Source organism: Cynocephalus volans, chromosome 8, assembly GCF_027409185.1.
Source record: "Cynocephalus volans isolate mCynVol1 chromosome 8, mCynVol1.pri, whole genome shotgun sequence".
Lineage (NCBI taxonomy): Eukaryota > Metazoa > Chordata > Mammalia > Dermoptera > Cynocephalidae > Cynocephalus > Cynocephalus volans.
The window spans coordinates 138,989,465-139,011,211 of record NC_084467.1 but is presented as its reverse complement, the minus strand read 5'-3'; the positions used below and the strand labels follow the sequence as shown (position 1 = coordinate 139,011,211).

Sequence of the window (21,747 nt, the reverse complement as noted above, 5' to 3'; positions counted from 1 at the left end):
GCTGGCAGTCATCCCAGGTGGGCTGATGAGTAAATAGGAGAGATTCTACAAGGTTAGTGAGACCCTGGGGGTTTTCAGAGAAAGGGGGATTCTGAGATTTCCAGTTGTAAAGATCAGAGGAAGAGAAAGGCCAGTACGGTAAGGGCTGGTTGCCCTCTTCATCAGGGGGCCGTAAGCCCGCAGGGGGGAGATAGGAAGAGCATCTGGAGGGCCCACTCATTCACTGCGTGTCCCCTGAGCAGGCCCTCCCTCGGATTCATTTTCTGGTGGGTCCTCCTCTGGTGGAGTGGACGGCCGGCTGCCTGTGATCGGAAAGAAGGATTGGGAGGGAGATGGGGGTCAGGAAGAAGCCAGTCCGGGCCGGTGGACGGCAGGACCTCCGGTTTCTTTTTTACTTCTTGGAGAGCAAACACAGCCATTGGACCTGTTAAGGGAACAAAGGGACGGACCCACGGAGGAGGATCCGTGACTAAATCTTCCCAGACAATGATATAACATGCATGGCCTAGGAGATTTTCAGAATTGAAAATTTTTCTTTTTACCGCTTTGATCAACGGCAGAGAGAAGGGACCTTCAGCAGGCCATCCGAGCTGGAAAGCTGGCCACTCCAAAGAACAAAGTGTTACCCATTTATTCTTTCTAACCGGCACAGACAAATCATTAGCTCTTTCCTTCACGTCATTCCAGTATTTCAGAGTCAGGCTCAAAGGGGTTGAGACAGTCTGCCCCATGTCGCCCCAGAAAATCGTCAGTCCCCACACACACACAACCAGACAGACAAAAAACAGAACACCGATGCGCCCCTGCCTCGAGCGCCACAACCAGATTATCAGAGAACTCGGGAGGGGTCTCTTTCCTAGAGATCTCCCTTGGAGCCGAACATGTTCATCTCCTGCAGAGGAATCTGGAGCGTCCTCCAGGACTCCTGTGGCTGCGGCGTGCCGGCACGTCTGCCCCACTGCTTGACCACTACAGATGGCTCCGCTTTGGAGCCTCAGAAAATCTAAAATCAGACCGGTGATTCCATCCTGGAGCCACCGAAACCAGATTATAATAGACAGCTTACAGCCAACAACAAAAGAAACAGACACAGTCAGACAGACAACCGCGGTACCAGCTCGAGCGATCCTCCGTTCTCTAGTCTTTGGTCCCAGGGAGAGCGAGCTGATCCCAGACGAGCCCCCAAAAATGTAAGACCCATGTACCAAGCACAAATCCTACATGCCGAAGTGGCTCGCTTCACAAAGACCACAAGAACAGGACCGCTGCAATCAGCAAGAGGGATTTTATTTTTCCATCATGCTGGGATGCTTTGCCTTTCGGAAAAGCCCCCCCCAGTTTACAACGCAAGCACTTTTTATACAGTTTTTCTTGAAGAGATCTTTATGACAGGATGAGTTGTCGGTTATCAGTGGCACCCTTGGATTTATGGGCAGACTCTAGCAGGCTTGTACCCCGGTAGATCTGTGGTGCCTTTAGATTTACAGGTGGCATTTAGTAGGCTGGTAACCCTGATAACAGCACTTCTTTCAATCGTATATCATCCTTGGTGCCTGGCAAGGAGGCTTTTAGATAAGGAACCAGCCTGTCCGGGGGACCATGGAGTAGGCATGCCCCTCTTGGAATGTTTAGTGTACTTGGGCCCCCTGCTGCTTAATAGCCCCTTAGAAGCTGCTTTACATTTCAACAGCCCCTTAGAAGCTGCTATACATAAAATGGCTTTAGATATGTTTCCCCATATTAGCAAGCATTTGCAGAAGCGAATTGCACAGGTTAAAGCATTTGCAGAAGCAAATTGCACAGGTTAAAGCTATACTAGCAAATTGTGCAGGTTAGAGCTATATTTTTCCATTACTAAAATCCCACAAAATCTTCTACCAGTGTTATGAAGTGTGATTCTCATTGGCTGGGAAATCAACGTGTACAGCAGATCCCATTGTGCTCGGTTCCTACCCTCTCTTTCTATTCTTCAGCTACACAGTTCTTCAAGTCTCTTTAAAATTCGTGTTTGGCTCTCTGCCACCTCAGGACCTTTGCCTCCGCTGTCGCCCCAGAGTCTTCCCCCTGCTGACGCCTCCTAACCCTTACGATCCCAGCTTTAGCTTTATTTCCTCTGGGAAGCTCTCCCTGAAGCCTTGGCCAGGTTAGCTCCCTCTGAAGTTAAATGCTTCCGTGGGGCTCAACTTCCCTATTCTGACAGTCATCACATAAATAATTAGTTTTTGTAAATATAAATAAAGAGTACTCAATAAATATCAGTTTAATTAGTGAATTAATTCTACCCAGGAGTCTGTTTTCTTAGAAGGAAAACCTTAGAAGCTGCATTAGTAGGTTGCACACGTTGCCATCTGAGCGTGTCTTCCTTCCTCTATGGGCCACTGCAGTGGGTTGGAAAAGGCTCATGCCCTGTGGTTCTGCATATTGCCAAGGGTGCCTGAGGTGGACAACACAGTTCTAGTTGTCCCCTCGGCTGTCTGGTTTGGACTCCTCCCCTGGCCACCTACTCCCTGTGCTTACAAGATTTACACCTCCCCTTGAGACAGAAGTTTTGCTCTGTAACCCACCAAAGATGACTGTAAGAGGAGGTCATGTCCTGGCTTTTCTCCTTCCTGAGTTTAGATTATGTCACAATCTTAATCTTTCCATTTGGTTTCTGAAATTGCTTTTTTAGTCTTCACATTCAAGAATCATCTCTTGGAGTTAATACTTTAAAAAAAATTTATTTTATTTTATTTATTTATTTTTTTCTTTTCTGTAATGGTTTATCATTAAAAAATTAAACAATAATAATTACAATAAATGTATAATTTACAAAAGCCCTATATTTGTCCATAGGATTTATACATATAAGCATTACAGTACATTCATTTGAAAAACTAAAATTAGGTATAAGAACATGAATTGATATGAAAGGATATTTATAGCATGGATAGACAAGAAAAAGTAAGTAACTATATAAATGAAGAGTCATAAGTTTACATAAATATAAGAAGCATTAAATTCTAAAATATTTTCTCGATGGTATTCATGAATTTTTCACTAATTAAAAACTGTGTAATAAAATATCTTAGGGTCCATATAACAAGTATTAAGAGATTAAAGATTTCATTGCATTCTAAAATGTGGTCTTTGCTGGATTCAAAATGCTGCGTAATCATCTGTAGAAGTAGTGTGGGTAAACAGCAGGAGGCTTTAGCAGGAGTAAATCCTGACTGTGGGAGAATCCAACCTCTGTGTTCCTGACACACTGCCGTCCATCTGCATGTTCTTTGGCTGCGTGGAGGGTGAAGACATAGAAGAAGTAACCTGCAAGTTTTCAGAGAGAGTCCCTGCTGATGCAGCAGCTAAGCCATGAATGTCCTTTGGTCTAAATTTTTTTCTCCATGAAGGTGCTCTCCTAAATGCTTTTATCATCGTCCTCATCAAACCTTCTGTCAGTCCCCATGACCAAAAGGTTGTTAAATTCTCTTTGTAAGACAGCACGAGCCTGTGTATTCCGCGTTGGGATCCGTAACAATAGCGCCAGTGCGTTGAAGTCAAAGGTTTCATCTAAGGCCAGAAGGGCACCGTGAACGCCACTCCCTAAAAGATTCTTTGCATATGCTTTAAGGCCAATTGACAGGATCCAGCGAATCACTCGATCATTGCTCCAAACAAGCACATCTTTTACTTCATGCTGACTTTCTTCTCTTTTTCTTTCCAGTTCTTTTCGGTCATAGTTTAATCTTCTCAGGCACATCATTCCACACTGGAAACTGTTTCTGTGGAAACCGTCGACCATTTTCAGCTGCCCGCGGAGGTCCTTCTTGGTCAGGTGGTCCAGCATCCTGGCGTCCACCAGGCACTGCATGAAGTAGCTGCAGTACTGAGGGAGGCCCAGGCTGGGCAGCCACTCGTTCCCAATCCACTCGTGGTTCATGTCCCCATATGCGAGTGTCGTTCGTGACGTGGGAGGAGCAGACGGGCTGGTAAGAGACATGATCTCTTGGATGGCCAGCCTCAGCTTCAGCCTATGCAGGGGGTTGCTGATGCCGATCTCACGCTTCATCTCTCTGTCCGACAGGGTTGACATGATGGCCCCGCTCTTCACGTTGGCTCGGCAGGCAGCCACATACCAGGCGGGCATCCCCACCCAGAGCTCCAACCACACAACTACAGTCGGCCCATCCCACTGGGCAAAAGGCAAACCTTGTCTTCGGGCTTCATCGAGCAATTCATGCTTTTTTGGAAGTTTACGACTTTTTTCAGCCTGTCCTCCCAATTTGCTCAGTGACAAGGCATCTTGAGATGCATTATCTGTCTTTGAAACAGCAGGGTGTCGTAATGATTCTTTGCCAGCTTGACCAGGTCGGCCCTTTTCTTTCTTGCCAAACAAGCGGCCGATAGAGGACTTGATGCCCTTCTTCTTTGGGGCTTTGTGGCACGAGTCCTGGCTGCTGTTACTACTGCTGGGATTGCTCACGGGACCGTCCTGGGAGCCTGTCGAGTTTCTCACGTCCATGGCGTCCTCATCTTCACCATCAGACACATCGACATCGCTCTCAAAAGCTTGTGCTGCATTTGCTAAGACACTAGCCTGTTGGGCACATTCCCAATCCTCTTCACTAAGAGTTTGTACCTTGGAAGGCTCATCCCGTAGAGCAGCTAGGCGGCCTTTCTGGGGGCGCCGCAACACTGCACTGGTGCTGTAGGAATCTGTGTGACTGTCTGCCACAGGACACCTGAAATCTGGGACACTGCCCAAGTGGGGTCGGCCATGATGAAGTGAAGCACCTCTTAGTCTCATTTGGTCTAGTTCAGCCCTCAAAGCTTCAATGATTAAGACGAGCTGATCCTTATCATGTTGTGTATATTCCAATTGCTTTTTTGCATTTTCAACTTCTCCTAACAGAGAATTCTTTTCTTCTAGAGCAGCCATTCTCTCTTTCAGATGAAGCTGGAGCCTCTCATTAGATTCTGAAAGAAGCTTGTCAACAGTGTCTGATAAACATTTATTATGCTCTTCATTCATTTTTTCTCTCTGGCTTGCCCGCTGCAGTTCTTGGTTCTTTTCCTCCAGCTGCGCCTCCATCTGTCTTAACCTTTCTTCAGTGTTGCCCTGTCTCTCTTCAGCCTTCGAGAGCGCTGCCACCCTCTGCGCCAGCTCCGCCTCCACCTCCGGGAGTGTCTCGGCTTTCCTCATGGTCTGCTGCAGCTTTTGCTCCACTAATTCCAGCCGTTCCTGTAACTGGCGGTTTTTATCCTCAGTCTGGCGATGCATAGAATCTTTGTTTGCAATTTCGTTTTCAAGTTTATCATTGAGGTCATGCACAGACATGGCTTCACGCTGTGCAGCGAGGGAGCATTTTTCAAGAGTAGTGATTCTCTCTTCCATGTCTTCCTTTTGGACCATGGCTTCTCGAATGTCCCGTTGCAATTTCGTGTTCATCTCCTCAGATTTGATCAAGTCTTCCCTGGCCGTGTAGAGATCTTCCTCCAGCTCTGCCACGTGACTGATTCTCTCAGCCATGTCTTCCATTAGGGCCATGGCTTCACGCATGTCCCGTTGCAATTTCGTGTTCATCTCCTCAGATTTGATCAAGTCTTCCCTGGCTGTGAAGAGATCTTCCTCCAGCTCTGCCACGTGACTGATTCTCTCTTCCATGTTTTCGTTTTGGGCCATGGCTTCACGAATGTCCCTTTGCAATTTCAAGTTCATCTCCTCAGATTTGATCAAGTCTTCCCTGGCCGTGTAGAGATCTTCCTCCAGCTCTGCCACGTGACTGGAGAGGGCGGCCAGTTGCTCTTTCATTTGGCTCTGCTCCCTCAATTGCTTGTCTATGACTTCCTGGAGCTCTATTGCTTTAGCCAGGTCCTCCTCGTGGTTTAATGAACCATCAGAAGATCTCTTTCCATTCGTGCTTGGGGTATTTTCTTGTTCATGGTTCATGTCAAGTGCTCCATCTGTTAGTGTTTTTTTCTGCTTATTCTGTTCTTTAAGAACCATTAGCTCTTTGTGTGTGGCACCTAATTCTTGTTCTAACAAACCACACCTTTCAAGTGCTACTCGTAATCTCTCTCTCATCTTTTCATCCAGAGCTTTGTGGTGCTCAAACAATGACTTCAGTGCTTTGAGCACTTCGACTTCGCTGGACACACCTGCTGGGGACTGTGCCTGTCTCTTCACCACGGTCATCCTGAGAGACCTCTCGTGCCTAGAGACAAGGCATTCCAGATGTTCTAAAAGCAGCCTGGTGTTGTTCCTTTCTGCTTTCAGTTCAGCAATTTCTCCTTCCCTTTCAAGCAGCTCCTCCCTGCATACATTCAGTTCCTTCGTAAGTGCAGCAAACTCCTGTGGAAGTGCAGTTTTGAGCTGTCTCTGCAAGGAATCTCTTTCATGACCAACATCATGTAATTTCCCCTGGGTTAATGCCAGCGTTTCTTGAGTCTCTCTAAGAGTGTCAAGAAGTCGGTCCCTTTCTTCTAGGATGGAGACCATCAACTGTTCTATATGTGAATCTGCGTCTGCCTGTGAAGGGGAGCCGGACGCATGGCTCCCACTTCCTCCTGGGGAGCCTTCGGCTTCACTGATGGTTGGCATCACCTCACGCATCATCTGCAAATGAAAGACCCAGACTAGAATCATTAAGAGCAGAATACAGGTTCCCGTAAATCTGCAATTTCATAAGCATCTACAGCTAATAAATGAAAGGTTCACAGCCTCTTTATTCTCAGATCTGTTACACTTTGTATGCAAATAAGTTGGGAAAGCATCCACCGGCAAATACTAAGTGCAGGAACACACACCATGAAGATACTCACAGGGACAATAACCCTGTGAAGGGGTCAAGGCCAGAGGACTGCCCCTCACATAAAGAGCAAACCCAGCAGTATTTTGTTCGCAAAGCTGTACTTTTTAGTTGTTGAGAACAAGTGTGCTTCGGGTACCTATGTTTCCAATTTCCCGGTGGGGGGAGAGCAAGTCAAACACACACGCCACCCAGTCACTTTTCAGGAAAAGCATAGAAGGAGCACAGAGCCAGCAGCACTGACAGGTACAGAACCCATCAGGCATCTTATAGGAATGTGTGCAGTCAGCTCCTGGGAAGGACGGACGGCTCCCTGAATTCTTGGGCTGGATTTGGTGAGCACTAAAGGAACGGGACTCGTGAAGGGTTGGGAGAGGTTTCTCCAATGGTTGGTCAGTCAACCTAACTTACCTCAGTTTCCAGCCCAAAGTCAAATTCCACGATGGAAATAGAGCCAGCAGGTCGGGACAGCCGGGGACGGCTACGAGGGTAGGAAAAGTGATAGGTGAGTCGATGAGAGGCGATGAAGTGTCGCCAACACACAGACGGGGCGAGGGCAAAGGGGCTGCTCCTGAGGGTCCTGGCCGCAGTCCGGGCACGGCGGACCCCCGGCGCCCCTCACGGTGAGGCTGACCCCTGGCCCAGCCGCGTCCCGCTCTCTGTGCCTGAATCAGGTGCTGCAGAAGCCGCGGCCACCACGGCACTGACAAAGCACTGACAACCGTTTCCAAGGAGCCTTCACCAGCTGGGGTTCTAGAACCCACGCTGGGTCCCGGCTTGTGGGGCCGGGGGAAGGGCGGCACGTGGCCCTAAGAGTGCATCCCTTCTGCCCCAGTCACTAAGGCCGGCCTATGGCCAGACACTGGAAGAGCCTCTTGGAGTTAATAGTATAATTTGATGTCTTTGCATTGATCTGTCCCAGGGAGGATGCCTCAGGGTGTGTGTGCATATGTGCCCACATGTGTGCATGATCTGTGCATGCGTATGCATGTGTGTGCCCACACGTGTGCATATGTGCGTGCGTGGGTGCCATACATGTGCACTCAGCATTTGTTCACGGCGATTATCATCTTCCAGCGGGCCTGGAGCCCTATGCGTTGCAGCACACTTTGTATTCTATGTCATTTTTCCTATGATAGGTAGCAAATTCTTTGAGTTGATTTCCATGAGTGCTGATTGATTTTCACCAAACCATTTTACCTCTTTCAGTCTCTTCCTTTTGTGACTTATGGCAGGTAGTTGCAGACTTAACAATTGTCTCTCTCTCCAGGTGCCTCAAAATGTCCTTATTGTCATTGTGTCATTTGCAATCACAACTAATCAGTCAGGTGGATGAAGGCAGGTGTTTTTATGTCTCTTCTCCAGATAGGGGTCAGTGGAGTTAGCAGACCTGTCCCGGTTCCCGCAGTTCCCACAGGTGGCACAGCTAGGATGAGAAGTCAGGTTTTCCTCCTGCAAGCGTCCTTTCCTGTTCTGTGCACAGAGAAGTGTCTGTAACACACCGTTCAGTGACAAACCCATGCTGACTCGTATGTACATGGCAGGTGTGTTTAAATATGTACACACATCCACAGAAAGGTCTAGAAGAACATACTCCAAACTGTTGAAAAAAGGTCACAGGATGGATTAGAATGAAGGAGGAGTAGATATTTTGCTTTTTTAGTTTATGTTCATTTGTAAGATTTACTTTTTTTGCAATAAATAATGAGTTTCATCATTTTAAAATGAATAATTATGAGCAGTGAAGGAGTAAATGGTGTGTTAGTGTCATTGGTTTCTGTCTATAATTTTGTGTTTCTCTCTGGGTGTTCTTTTAAGTTAGGAAACGCTGAGGGGTCATTACGTTGTTTGTCTCATTGTTAGGCTGACGTCCTTATTGACTGTCATTGTGTCATGTGAATGATCACTTCTCCATGTCTGTTTTTCCACCAGTGTCATCGGGAGAGTATCTTCTCACTGAAATATTAGAAATGTTAAGCGAGCAGGGATATTAATTAGATTAATTCATTCCTAATTTGAGAAGTTCAAAACTTCTTCCAGAAGTCCTGGAAGAGTCAAGCTGCTAGGGGCTGGCTGGGTAGCTCAGTTGTTAGAGCACAGTATTATGACACCAAAGTCAAGGGTTCCGATCCCGTACTGATCGGCTGCTTAAATAAAAGAGTCAGAGAGTCAACCTGCCGTATGCAAATGTCAGGCTTTCCTGTGTTGTAGGCTGTCACTCCACCTGTGTGCACCACTGATCTGGGCTCAACGTTTGTCAGGAAGGAAGGGAATGTATTCACAGAAAAAAAAATATTTTTTATAAAAATGAAATATTTAAATACCACTTCATCATTTTCTTCTTTAATTCATGATACTTGGTTTTGTAAAAGAAAGAAGAAACTATGATTGCTTATGTGTGGCCCTCAAAAGATAAATGTCCATTGATTTCATTTTTACTTACGTTTTCAATTAATCCCAGAATCCAGATTAATTTCTTCTAGCTGTCTGGAAGGGAATGAAATTTTTGTTTATAATTTTATGTAATCTGGACTAAAGATTCGGAGAGTATTGTGTTATTTCTATGATTTTAATAGTTTTGCCACATGTATGTATTTACCTAAAAACACTATTCTAAAAATCCAATGAGAATCGGGATTTCTAACACTCCACATATCTATCTATATATATCCTATCAGTTTCTCTAAAGAATTCTAATAACAGAAATATACATTTGTATGTGTATGTGTACATTTTATGTCTTTTCAAATATACACAGGTTATTAACCAATAAGAAAACATCTGTTGTGCCATAGAGTCTAAATGCATTTCAAAGACTGCAATAGTACAGAGTAAGTTATCTGAAAACTATGCAACTAATTTAGAAATCAAAAATAAAAATGTAATAAAAAACCATATGTATATGAAATAAAAATGGGAATAATCAGGAAAGTAAATTCAAAGAACAAAATGAGAATAACTTAATGATATAACTGTCAACCTATATGACTTAATGGACATATGAGTCAGTGTACATAAAAACAGCAAACTATGCATTGTTTATAATTTCACATCGATGATTCACCAAGGTAAACAATATTCTGAGACATAAAATGATTCTTCACAAATACAAAAGAATACATATCATCCAAAGTATGTTCTCTGAGCACAATGCAATTGAATTAATATCTATATCAGAAAAACACCTGGAAAAGTTCTCAAATATTTGAAATGCCCTAAGTAACTTATAGGTCTAAGAAGAAATCACAAGAGAAATTTTTTTAAATGACTGTGGAATAAAAATGAAAACACAACATACCAAAACTTGTGAAACACAACTAAAAAAGTATTAAGAAAAGTTTGTACATAAATATGAGAAAGGAATCCATCCTCCAGACATTTAAGATATACATAATACCAGTGTAAGCACAATTTTCCAGAAATAAGAAAAAGATTAAAAAATTGGGAACGTAACCAGTTTCAAGACATGAGCATAAACTAACTCCTAAAACAAATATAATGCAAAACCATAACATTGCAGCACAATCTCAGTCTGAAGTCAGAAGAAAAAAATCCTAAATAAAATATTCTTCCATCTGAGTCTATCATATGGATTTGTTCCAGAACTGGCATGTTTTAACATGAAATTCACCACATGAATGAAAGAAATTAAAATAAAACTGACATTATTTCAGTAGATGCAGAAAAAATCGTGTGATAAAAACTTCAGCTGTCTTTTTCTGAGAAATGCCTTTTGAGACCCATTGCCCATTTCTCAATTGCTTTTGGGTTCTTTTGTTGTTGTTGAGCCGTTTATGTTTCTCATATAATCTTGACATCAACCCTTTGTCAAATATGCAGCTTGCAAATATTTCCTCCCATTCTGTCATCGGTTGACTCTTCACTCTGCTGTTTCCTTTGATGTGCACCAGGCATATGAAATAATGCTCAACACCACCAATCACCAGGGAAATGCAAATCAAAACAATGAGATACCACCTCACTCCAGTTAGAATGGCTATTACCAAAAAGACAAGAGAAAACAAGTGTCGGAGAGGATGTGGAAAAGGGGAACCCTTCCACAGTGCTGATGGGAATGTAAACTAGTACAGCCATTATGAAAAACAGTATGGAGGTGCCGGAGACCAGCTCCGCAGGATTCATCGTAGCTGAACAGGTGGTGTGGATTCAGTGAAAAAAGAAAGACACGGACTGCAGATGTCTAGTGCAAGTGTGGACAATGACCACATGAATCTTGTTTTCTTTATTTATTTTTACTTAATCCTCTACATAATGATTTATCTTTAATCAAAACATTTTTTTATTTCATTTCTATTGAAAAGGAAAGGTCAAAATGTTCCAAAGCACTCATGCTCTGACAAAAACATCTACTCATGCATCAGTAGTTCACCTCAAAGCTTGTGGCTTGTGACCAGAAACTATACAATAGCACATGATTGGCTTTAAAACATCAGGCTTTCTGTCTGAATCATAAACCTTAACCTTCTTAGCTTATAATTTAACCCCTTTTTAATCTTACTTATACTTACTACCCTTAATTTTAATAACATTGATTAGTTATGGTTAACAATTTAATATTGCTTATACTTTATATTGATCATTTTAATTTATAATCAAAATCACAATGTTTATAACATTAATATTATAAAATTTAACTATAAATTTTATTAAATTTCTATGTTATTGTTACAAATTTTGCGTTACTAACTGATTTAAACAAAACCTATTAATATCAAAATTTGTTTGTGTTTCTCTACTATTTAACTTATTTATTTTATAATGAAACCTTTTATTTCCCTGCTAATAGACTCAGGGAACAGCACAGGGGACAAAGTGTAAAGCTAAATGATCCTACTCAAACTAACAAAAACACACTATATCATTCTTATTATTACTAAGGAAACAACATGTTCAAGCCAACCCATACTGGGAACATGCATCAAAAACACCTTTAGTACTGACAATGCCCTTTAAATAAACCAATTAATTCTGATGCATATTTAACATGTCCTTTGAGAAACTCCATGGCCCTTGGAACTCCCCAAAGCCATGCCAAGCCAAAAAGTTGGGCCTTTTAATTTTGGAAATCTTTGTCAGGTAACAAAAGGCGAACAGAGAGGAAATTCCACAGAGCCGTGCCACACACCCGGGATCCCCCCACAGTCTAGCTGAACAAGGGGTGTCCCTTGTCAGGCTCCCATGCCGTTCCCTATAGCAGGATGGCTCGAGACATGGAGGTTCCTCAAAAATTAAAAATAGAATTACCATAGAGTCTAGTAATCCTAGAATTGGGTATATACCCACAGGAAATGAAATATGTCAGAGATCTGCACTTCCATGTTTATTGCAGCACAGTTTACAATAGCCAAGATACAGACTCCACCTAAGTGTCCAACAACGAATTAATGGATAAAAAAAAATGTGGTATATATACACAATGGAATACTATTCAGCCATTAAAAGCACAGCAAAACAAAACAAAAACATGAAATACTGTCATTTGTGGCAACATGGATGGATTTGGAGGTCATTATGAAGTAAGCCAGGCACAGAAAAACAAATATCACGTGATCTCACTCACATGTGGAAACTAAAGAAGGAAAAGTTGGTATGATAAAGATGAAGAGTAGAGACTGGGGAGGAGAGGGAGGAAGGGAAAAGAGGGAGGGTTTGGCCAACAGGTACTAAATTACAATTAGATAGGAGGAATAATTTCTGGTGTTCTGTTGCACAGTGGAGTTACCTATGGTTAACAGTTTCATGTATTACATAATGAAGAGAGGAGAGGCTTTTGAATGTTTTCACCAAAAAGAAGAAAAGTGCATGAGGTGATAGATACATTAACTACCCTGACCCCATCATTATACCAGATATATATGTATCTAAACATATATATGTAACAAAACCCTGTAAATACGTACAATTACATGTCAATTAAAATGAAATAAATTTTAAACCAAAAAACAAAGATTTCATTGATTTTTTTATGATTTAAAAACTCTCAGCAAAGTAGAAATAAGAGGACTTCTTAAGACAGTAATGTCCTTGCAGGCAGGCACTGAGTCTTATTGACCTTTGCTTTCTTAATGACTTGCTCAATGCTTGGAACATATTAGATCAATAAAATACTATTTAATGGAAAAGCAAGCATAGCAAACTCTATCAAAAGAGAAATTAGAAGGGAACAAAATAAAATGTTAAAATGTGAGCATTCATAAATATCCACAGTGAAGGGGAAAGAGAGTTTTACAATAAAGTAGAATGATTGTTAGAAAGAAAAGAAAGCAAGGACATTTGTTGAGATCAAAACAAAAGGAGAGTCCCAATGACTGTCCTTGTCTCAAATGACTGGCTTAAGGAGGTGGTCCAGGTGCAGGAAATTCTCCCATGTTACCTGCATTAAGCGGCTTCCACAGACAAACCAAACAGCCTCTTCCTAGAATGAGCCACTGATCATAGCCTCATCACTGCTCCATCTCTGAAGTGTACTAAGACTGTTTCAATGTACCCCCTTTTCCTTGTTTTTATTATTTACTATGATACACCCCAGAATTCTAAATCACCCCTCAGTGTCTGATGTATGTAGGGCTCTTTGATTTTCTTCCCATCCCTTCCCAACTTATTAGCCCTTCCAATGTGACACCTGCAAATTCATGCTTCATAATCAACTGAATCCCCTCTAAGCTCAACCTTTTTCTGAATATTCTGCACATTATTTTGTATGAAGAGATATTCATCACATCCCCAAAGACGTTGCTTGCCACCCCCGTAGCCTGCTCAAGGCATGGAGGAAAACTCACAACACGAATCACTGGCTCTAGAGGTATGGTTGATGTAGTATTTGTTCCTCATTATCCTTTCTGGGCCACATTTAAATCTCAGGTTACTTTACCCACTCCTCACTGTTGCTGTCGTCTGTTGACAGCTCAATCATTTCTCAACAACCTCATTTCTGAACAATTATAGTATTTGGTTGTCTCATTTCCTTTAGGCCTTCCTATGTCATAATCCTTTATTATTTCAATAGGCTTCCCCAAATATGATCTTTTCAACATTCTGTTTCTCGTTTCCTTTAACAACTCACTACCAGCAATCTATTTACCCTACTTCAGTCCCTTATTCCCTGGTTTTACCCAATATGTTGTTACCCAAGCTATAAATTCTTCAAAGTTTCACCTTCATTCATTCTGCTCCTTGACCACCACTCTCAAGTTTCCAACTTATTCATTCAACTTCTCCAACTCGACTTTAATGATGCTACAACATTTTCCCGTCTCTCATCCCTTTGTTTGTCGTTTATCTCTCACAACCAACTTAAAGTTTTTGGTTAATCATTATAAACACACTTTTCCCTACATTCCCTACATTCTCAACTTCCTGTTTTTCTCTCATTGTTATACTTACTACGTTAAACAACAACCCTGCTTAAATCCAATTTTACTCTTCTTTCACTGCTGTACCCCTGCAATTGAATAAAGTTAGTAAAAAAAGAAAAAAAAACAAGGATGAATGCTATCACTATAAATCATGTCGGCTCCTATAAATATATATTCATATATAATCATACTGCATTCTTTAATAGTCTCCTTTCTTCACTGGGCTTCCCAGGCACACATTCTCTTGTTTTTTCTCCTGTTCACGACTCTTGGTTAGAAAAGGAAAAGATAAAATATTATATTATAGTGTAGTATAAGGATCAGCAGTGCCAAGTAAATGTTCTCTCCATCATGATTGCAAAGGTTTTGACAGAAGTAAAAAAGCTAGTGGATATGAAATAAGAAACAAGGATAGCATGTGCAAGATAAATTTGTATTTAGAATATTTCTCTTAAACATCAAGATAAATATATGATCTTTTAAAGAAAATCTGTAAAAACAAGTAGTAAAATGTAAAAAGGTATTTCTGTACTCATAATTTATACACACCCTTTTACAGATTATATATTTATATATAATAGGGTTTAGCAAATGAGGATCTGCAATTTTCCTTCATGGAATATGATATTTGGAGACATTCAAGACTTCCTAAGAGATAAGTATTATACTGTAATATGAGTTGTTAAACCTAAATTACAGTGAGTAAAATTTCAGAAAACAGATATTAGTGCAGCCTGACAAGAATGTCTGATTTGCTACTAAATTGTCAGAGAGAGCTTCAATAGTAAAACATAACTGTATTAACCCAAAATCACATCCTTATTAATTTGTTTACATTTATATTAATAACACTTCTATTTTGGCCAGTTTTTGAGTTTTAATATATGATTATTAACTTTGTTAAATTCTGACTTTGGCACTATTTGCGTCATTAGGAGTCTCCCCAAAGCCGCATATTCACACTTAAAATGACAACAAAAGAGAACAATAGAATTCCTAGTCCTAAAGCTCCTAAATTATGTTGTTCTAATAGATGTACTTTCAGAAATACCTATTCTCCTGATGAAATGGCTACAAATGAGCAGGTAATTCCCTCAGTTTTTAGTAAAGAAGATTATAATATATGTGATGTAATTTCTAGTAACTCTTTTCTAAAATTAGCTGAGTTGTTTCACTAAGGTCAGAAATATACTGCTTCCTAACATTAGCTACAGGTTTGTTAGGGGCTTTCACAAGAATGGTTCCATGTTGGAGAAAACCAAATTGAATTGCTTACTTCTCTCTTACAGTTATTCTGACATAGGGAAAGCATTTGGTGTGTTTCCTTTTTTCATTGACAGGGTCACTTTGAACAAAACTCAAAGTTCTGTTTATTAAACTACTAGTGATCATTGTAAAACTTTCTTATGTATCCAAAGTAGAGAAAAGTCCTAGTTTCATTATGATAAAAGTATTTCTCTACATATTTTAATTTAAATGCTCTATTTGTTAAATCTATACATGGATATGTATATGAATAAATGTTTATACATCAAATATAACTGGTATATATATTATTTCTATTTGTTAAGCCATTTTATTTTTATATATCATTTATACTAATGAAAGACATTCTTCTCTCTTCCATCTTTCCATGCCAGAATATGATGCAGTTAAATAGCATATATGTTAATATATATATTCAATTACAATTTTACATCTTGATCCTCACAAACTGGACAGTAAAACTTAAAGTAAAATAAGTTTCACAGTAATGCTTAAACACACCAAAATATTAATTTATTTTATTTACTGAAGTTTAAAACAATTCAGATGTTTTGTTAAAGCATGAAAAGTAAATTGGAAAGCTGAGGAAAGTGCAGATACATGAGGATCAATACCTCTTTTTATTTATCCATCGAGCATATACTGAATATTTCCTCATTTAGGCCTTAGGTCTACAGCAGTTTACCAAGGCAGAATGTCGCTGATTATGGAACTTACATCTCCCTTCAATTATTTTTACAGATTCTCTATGTATTCATGATATTTTTGGCATGAGTTATCAGGAGAATTGCCTAAATATTTTATCCTTTTTTTTTTGACATGTATAGATGCATATTCTAATTACATTCATGTAGAGAATGCACATTGAATTCTAAAAAATATAATTTTATTTTTCTTGCTAGATCAGTATCCCAATGCAAAAATTTGAATTATTTAAGAAGTGGTTAAGAGTCTTTACTGGAGCACTATGCTAAATGCTGTCACTTCTCCCATCTTAAAAAATATTCAGTCATTTAAACCATCATTCCCTTGTGTCTCATGCCCCATTTCTTTGCTCCCCTTTACAGCAGAACACTTTTCCTCAGAAGACTTACTTATATTCAGTTCCCCAATTCCTCATCTCCCAATCTTTCTTCCAGGCATTTCAATTAAGAGTTCACTTTTCCCATTCAAGAAAATCTTCGCTTATCAATTTGGCTTCAACAAGGAGATAAAGACCACACAATAAATTAAACTGTGAAAAATTTAAGCATGATAAATATTAACTATAACAAGGGATTGGAGTAAGAAGGAACTGACTATTAAGAAGTAAAAGAGAATTCTACAGAATATAGGAATAATAGCTATAAGGAGCAGCCAATACCCTTAGGGCTGAGATAGGGGGCCACAAAAGACCCTTCCTCACTGTACACCCCGGACTGAGATCCTTATCTTGTTCGGGAGGGCACAGCCTTGGCTCACTGGATGACAATGACATTCCTGTGGTGCTGCATTGGCAGAATTTGCTGGAATTCTACTTCAGACATTTGCTGGAAGTCTGTCTAGGGTGCTGGGGAAATCCATTCATGCTAAAGTGTCTCTCTGGCGGCATTCTACTATAAAACCTCATAGCGGGGAAGTCCATGGAATGAGAACAGGTGCAGGGGGAAGTGGCTAAACACTTGGTCCTGCTGTCTGCCTTGCAATAAAAGAGCCAGCACTGGAGAAGCTGTGTGTGCTGCAGGATTTGGTGTTGGAGAAAAACCATGCATGCTGAAAACCAGAACCAGAAAGCAAGATCTTTCCCTCCTACAAAGTCTCTCTAGCATCCTCTAAGGTCAAAGTTTTAGGGCCAGATGGCAAAGAAAAAAAAATATTTTAAGAACCTAGATCCATTTTCACAGAGCATTCAAAAAGGATGGACTTAGAGCTGGAGGCAATAAATGGATAATCAGCACAATCACCAGTTTTCTCCAGGGATCTATAGTAGTTAATTTTTAGTCTTGCAAGATTCCCACATTCAATACTTCAGAAAATGTTTTAGCTCCACCTTCAAAATAAATTCTGAAACATTTCTCACTATCTCCATAAATGCAACCCTGTGTCAATCACCATTTCTCATGTAAGTTACTGCTAACTAATCTCTCTGTCACAAAGCATCCTATTAATCATTTAAAGCCATTAGGTTGATTATGACACTTCTATACTGGAAACTCTCCAGTGGCTCCAATGAATACCCCATTCAGAATATATGTGAAAATTTCTAATGGCCCGGAAGGTCATACATGGTCTGACTTTATCTGAACACAGATCCTCTTTCTCTCACTCTGTGGACCAGGGTATATGCCAGACGTACTCCCACCTAGAATTTGTGCTTGAGATTTCCTGTGTTAGGAATGCTCTCCCCACAGGCATCCACGTGTCTCTCTCCTTCATCTCTCTGCTTCAGGATTTTATTCAAATCTCACTTAAGCAGTAGCTTTTCTGACAATATAAAATGCCCTATATCTTGCCTTATTTTTCTCCATAGCCATTTGGCCACTTAAAATTTTATGTATTTTAACAGTTTGTTTATGTTCCTCCTGCTAAAATGTAAGCTCCCTGAGAGAAAGGAGATTTGTTTATTTTGTTCATTGTTGAATTCTCTGTGTCATGCACAGTGCTTAGTTTATGATATTAGTCATTTAAGTTTGGGGATAAATAAATGCATACCCAGAGTATATGTAATTATGTTCATTTACCTAAAGTAAACAAAATCTCTATAGTAATGAGTCAATCAAAATATAAATTATTTTACACAATTCAAATTTTCATCCCACTGGCTGCAATTTTTTTTAACATTTTATAACTATAATATAAATTTACTTACAAATACCCAGTTCCTGAAAACTGGGCAAAAAGGCAAGGGTTCATTGCCAATTAAAAAATAAATCAATGAATTCATGATTACATACATAAACACATAAAGATGGCCTTGAGAAATCCAGTTTGCTTTATTGTCACTGGTAGTCATAAATTAAATAGATTCTATTCTCTACCCATCAAAATCAAAAAAGGAAAAAGCACAAAGCTCAATATGAACAGCCGCCACAATATACCATTTGTGAATATTGTAAATATATATAGATTTAAACATAAATATACATGTGTACATATTGTACACCTGTAAATATTGTCAATATATATATGTATTAGTCCGTTTTGTGTTGCTATAGCAGAATACCAGAGACTGGGTAATTTATAAAGAAAAGAGGTTTATTTGGCTTATGATTCTTGGACAGCTGCATCTGACAAGGACCTCAGGCTGCTGCTACTACTCATGGTGGAAAGCAGTGGGCAGTCAGCAGGTGCAGGCAGATCACATGGCAAGAGGAAGCAAGAGAGAGAGGGGGGAAGTGCCAGGGTCTCTTACACAGCCAGATCTTGTGGGAACTAATAGAGCAAGGACTCACTCCTTAATCCCTGCTCCTAGGGAGAGCATTAATCCATTCATGAAGAATCCACCCCCATGACTCAATCAAATTCCAACACTGCCGGCGCACGTGTGGACGAAAAGGAAGCAACGTCAACTCGGAGAGTCGAGGAGCTGTGCAGTGGCGCAGCGGTGAAGGCCTTTCTTCGACAGCATGTCTCACCTGCCTATGAAACTCCTGCGCAAGAAGATCGAGAAACGGAACCTCAAATTGCGGCAGCGAAACCTGACGCTACAGGGGGCCTCAGCTGTGAGCCTGTCAGAAACTCAAAATGGAGATGTGTGTGAAGAAACAGTGGGAGTTGGAAAACTTAAAAAATCACGAAAACAGTCTATGAATGTGGGCTCATCAGAAACCCAAAATGGAGATACGTCTAAAGAAGCCGTGGAAAAAGTAAAAGTTAAAAAATCCTTCCAGAAATCTACCATAGTAACCAATGGAGAAACAGCAACACAGTCTCCCAATTCAGAATCAAAAAAGAAAAAGAAGAAGAAAAAGAGAAAAATGATGACTGATGCTGGGCCTGATACAAAAAAAGCAAAAACTGAAAACAAAGGAGAATGTGAAGAAGGCAGTGCTGAGGTTCCCGAAGAGACAGAAAACAGTGTGGAGAAGCCAGATAACGAGGAAGATGACAGTGAAGTGCCCAGCCTGCCCCTGGGACTGACAGGAGCCTTTGAAGATACTTCATTTGCTTCTCTAACTAATCTTGTCAATGAAAACACTCTGAAGGCTGTAGAAGAAATGGGCTTTACAAACATGACTGAAATTCAGCATAAAAGTATCAGACCACTTTTGGAAGGCAGAGATCTTCTAGCAGCTGCAAAAACAGGCAGTGGTAAAACCCTGGCATTCCTCATCCCTGCTGTTGAACTTATTGTTAAATTAAAGTTCATGCCCAGAAATGGAACAGGAGTCCTTATTCTCTCACCTACTAGAGAACTGGCCATGCAGACTTTTGGGGTTCTTAAGGAGCTAATGACTCATCATGTTCACACATATGGGTTGATAATGGGCGGCAGTAACAGATCTGCTGAAGCACAGAAACTTGCTAATGGGATCAATATCATTGTGGCCACACCAGGCCGTCTCTTGGACCATATGCAGAATACCCCAGGGTTTATGTATAAAAACCTACAGTGTCTGGTTATTGATGAGGCTGATCGTATCTTGGATGTTGGGTTTGAAGAGGAATTAAAGCAGATTATTAAACTTCTGCCAGTACGCAGACAGACCATGCTCTTTTCTGCCACACAAACTCGAAAAGTTGAAGATCTGGCCAGGATTTCCCTGAAAAAGGAGCCATTGTATGTTGGCGTTGATGATGACAAAGCTAATGCAACAGTGGATGGTCTTGAGCAGGGATATGTTGTTTGTCCCTCAGAAAAGAGATTTCTTCTGCTCTTTACATTCCTTAAGAAGAACCGAAAGAAGAGACTGATGGTCTTTTTTTCATCTTGTAAGTCCGTGAAATACCACTACGAGTTGCTGAACTACATTGATTTGCCTGTTTTGGCCATTCATGGAAGGCAGAAGCAAAATAAGCGTACAACCACATTCTTCCAATTCTGCAATGCAGATTCGGGGATATTGTTGTGTACAGATGTGGCAGCAAGAGGACTGGATATTCCTGAAGTTGACTGGATTGTTCAATATGACCCTCCAGATGACCCTAAGGAATATATTCGTCGCGTGGGTAGAACGGCCAGAGGCCTGAATGGAAGAGGGCATGCCTTGCTCATTTTGCACCCAGAAGAATTGGGATTCCTTCGTTACTTGAAACAATCCAAGGTTCCATGAAATGAATTTGACTTTTCTTGGTCTAAAATTTCTGATATTCAATCTCAGCTTGAAAAATTGATTGAAAAGAACTACTTCCTTCATAAGTCAGCGCAGGAAGCATAGAAGTCATACATTCGAGCGTATGATTCCCATTCTCTGAAGCAGATCGTTAATGTCAATAACTTAAATTTGCCTCAAGTTGCTCTGTCATTCGGTTTCAAGATGCCTCCTTTTGTTGATCTGAACGTGAACAGCAATGAAGACAAGCGTAAAAAGAGAGGAGGTGGTGGTGGATTTGGCTACCAGAAAACCAAAAAAGTTGAGAAGTCCAAAATCTTTAAAAACATTAGTAAGAAATCATCTGACAGGAGGCAGTTCTCTCACTGAAATCACACACTTTCATCTTGGATAACTTTGCCCTGAAGTGGGTTTCTTTTCTCTAGTTCTGACGAAGGAATTTTTGTAGCCTTTATAATTTGGACTGCTCTAACAAGTATAAATTGACTTGGATTGCAAGAACTGAGCACTGTTACTTCCAGCAAGTCTTATTTGGGTGATATAATACAGACTAATATTCCTTGGTTACCCAAGGACAAAGCAGGGAATTATTTGGGTCTTTGTTGTAATGATACAGTATTTTAATTTTAAATATTCTCCCCCTCCCCTTCAAAAAAAATTTTTGTATCATTGTTTTAATATAATTGTTTTTGTACTTTTCTTTCCTGGTGCGTAAAGGTTTTTGTGGCCTGGATTGATGTACTAACTTGCTATAAAAGGTGATAGAGTATACTGGACCGGTGGTGGTAATGCAGAAAATAGTCTCAGCTTATTTTTTGGTTTTAGTTGTTTATTGGATCTTAATATTATCTATTGACCCCTCCTGAAGATGCTGCAGGATAAACGGGCAAAGAGTTTTGGGTAAACCTAAGAAGCAGCACCTTAGGATAAAGTTGGTATCACTACTTTTTTTTTAAGAAGCAAGAAATATGGGTTATGTGTCATTCGAGGGAAGTGTCCCTAGTAGTCTTAACATGGGAGGGAGGAGGGTGCACAACTGAAATTTTTGAGCCTCATTTACAGCAA

The 21,747-nt window shown here is 40.5% G+C and overlaps 1 protein-coding gene and 1 pseudogene across 1 annotated transcript; one reads left to right on the top strand and one right to left on the bottom strand.

Moving 5' to 3' along the window:
• Nucleotides 1-3,192: 3,192 nt before the first annotated feature.
• On the bottom strand, nt 3,193-6,595 carry LOC134383556 (liprin-alpha-1-like). Its single transcript, XM_063104728.1, is given in 3 exon segments — nt 3,193-3,408; nt 3,410-5,404; nt 5,675-6,595. Coding segments are annotated over 3 exon segments (3,132 nt in total).
• Nucleotides 6,596-18,995: 12,400 nt separating this feature from the next.
• On the top strand, nt 18,996-21,317 carry LOC134384574 (ATP-dependent RNA helicase DDX18-like; annotated as a pseudogene).
• The last annotated feature ends 430 nt before the right edge of the window (nt 21,318-21,747 follow it).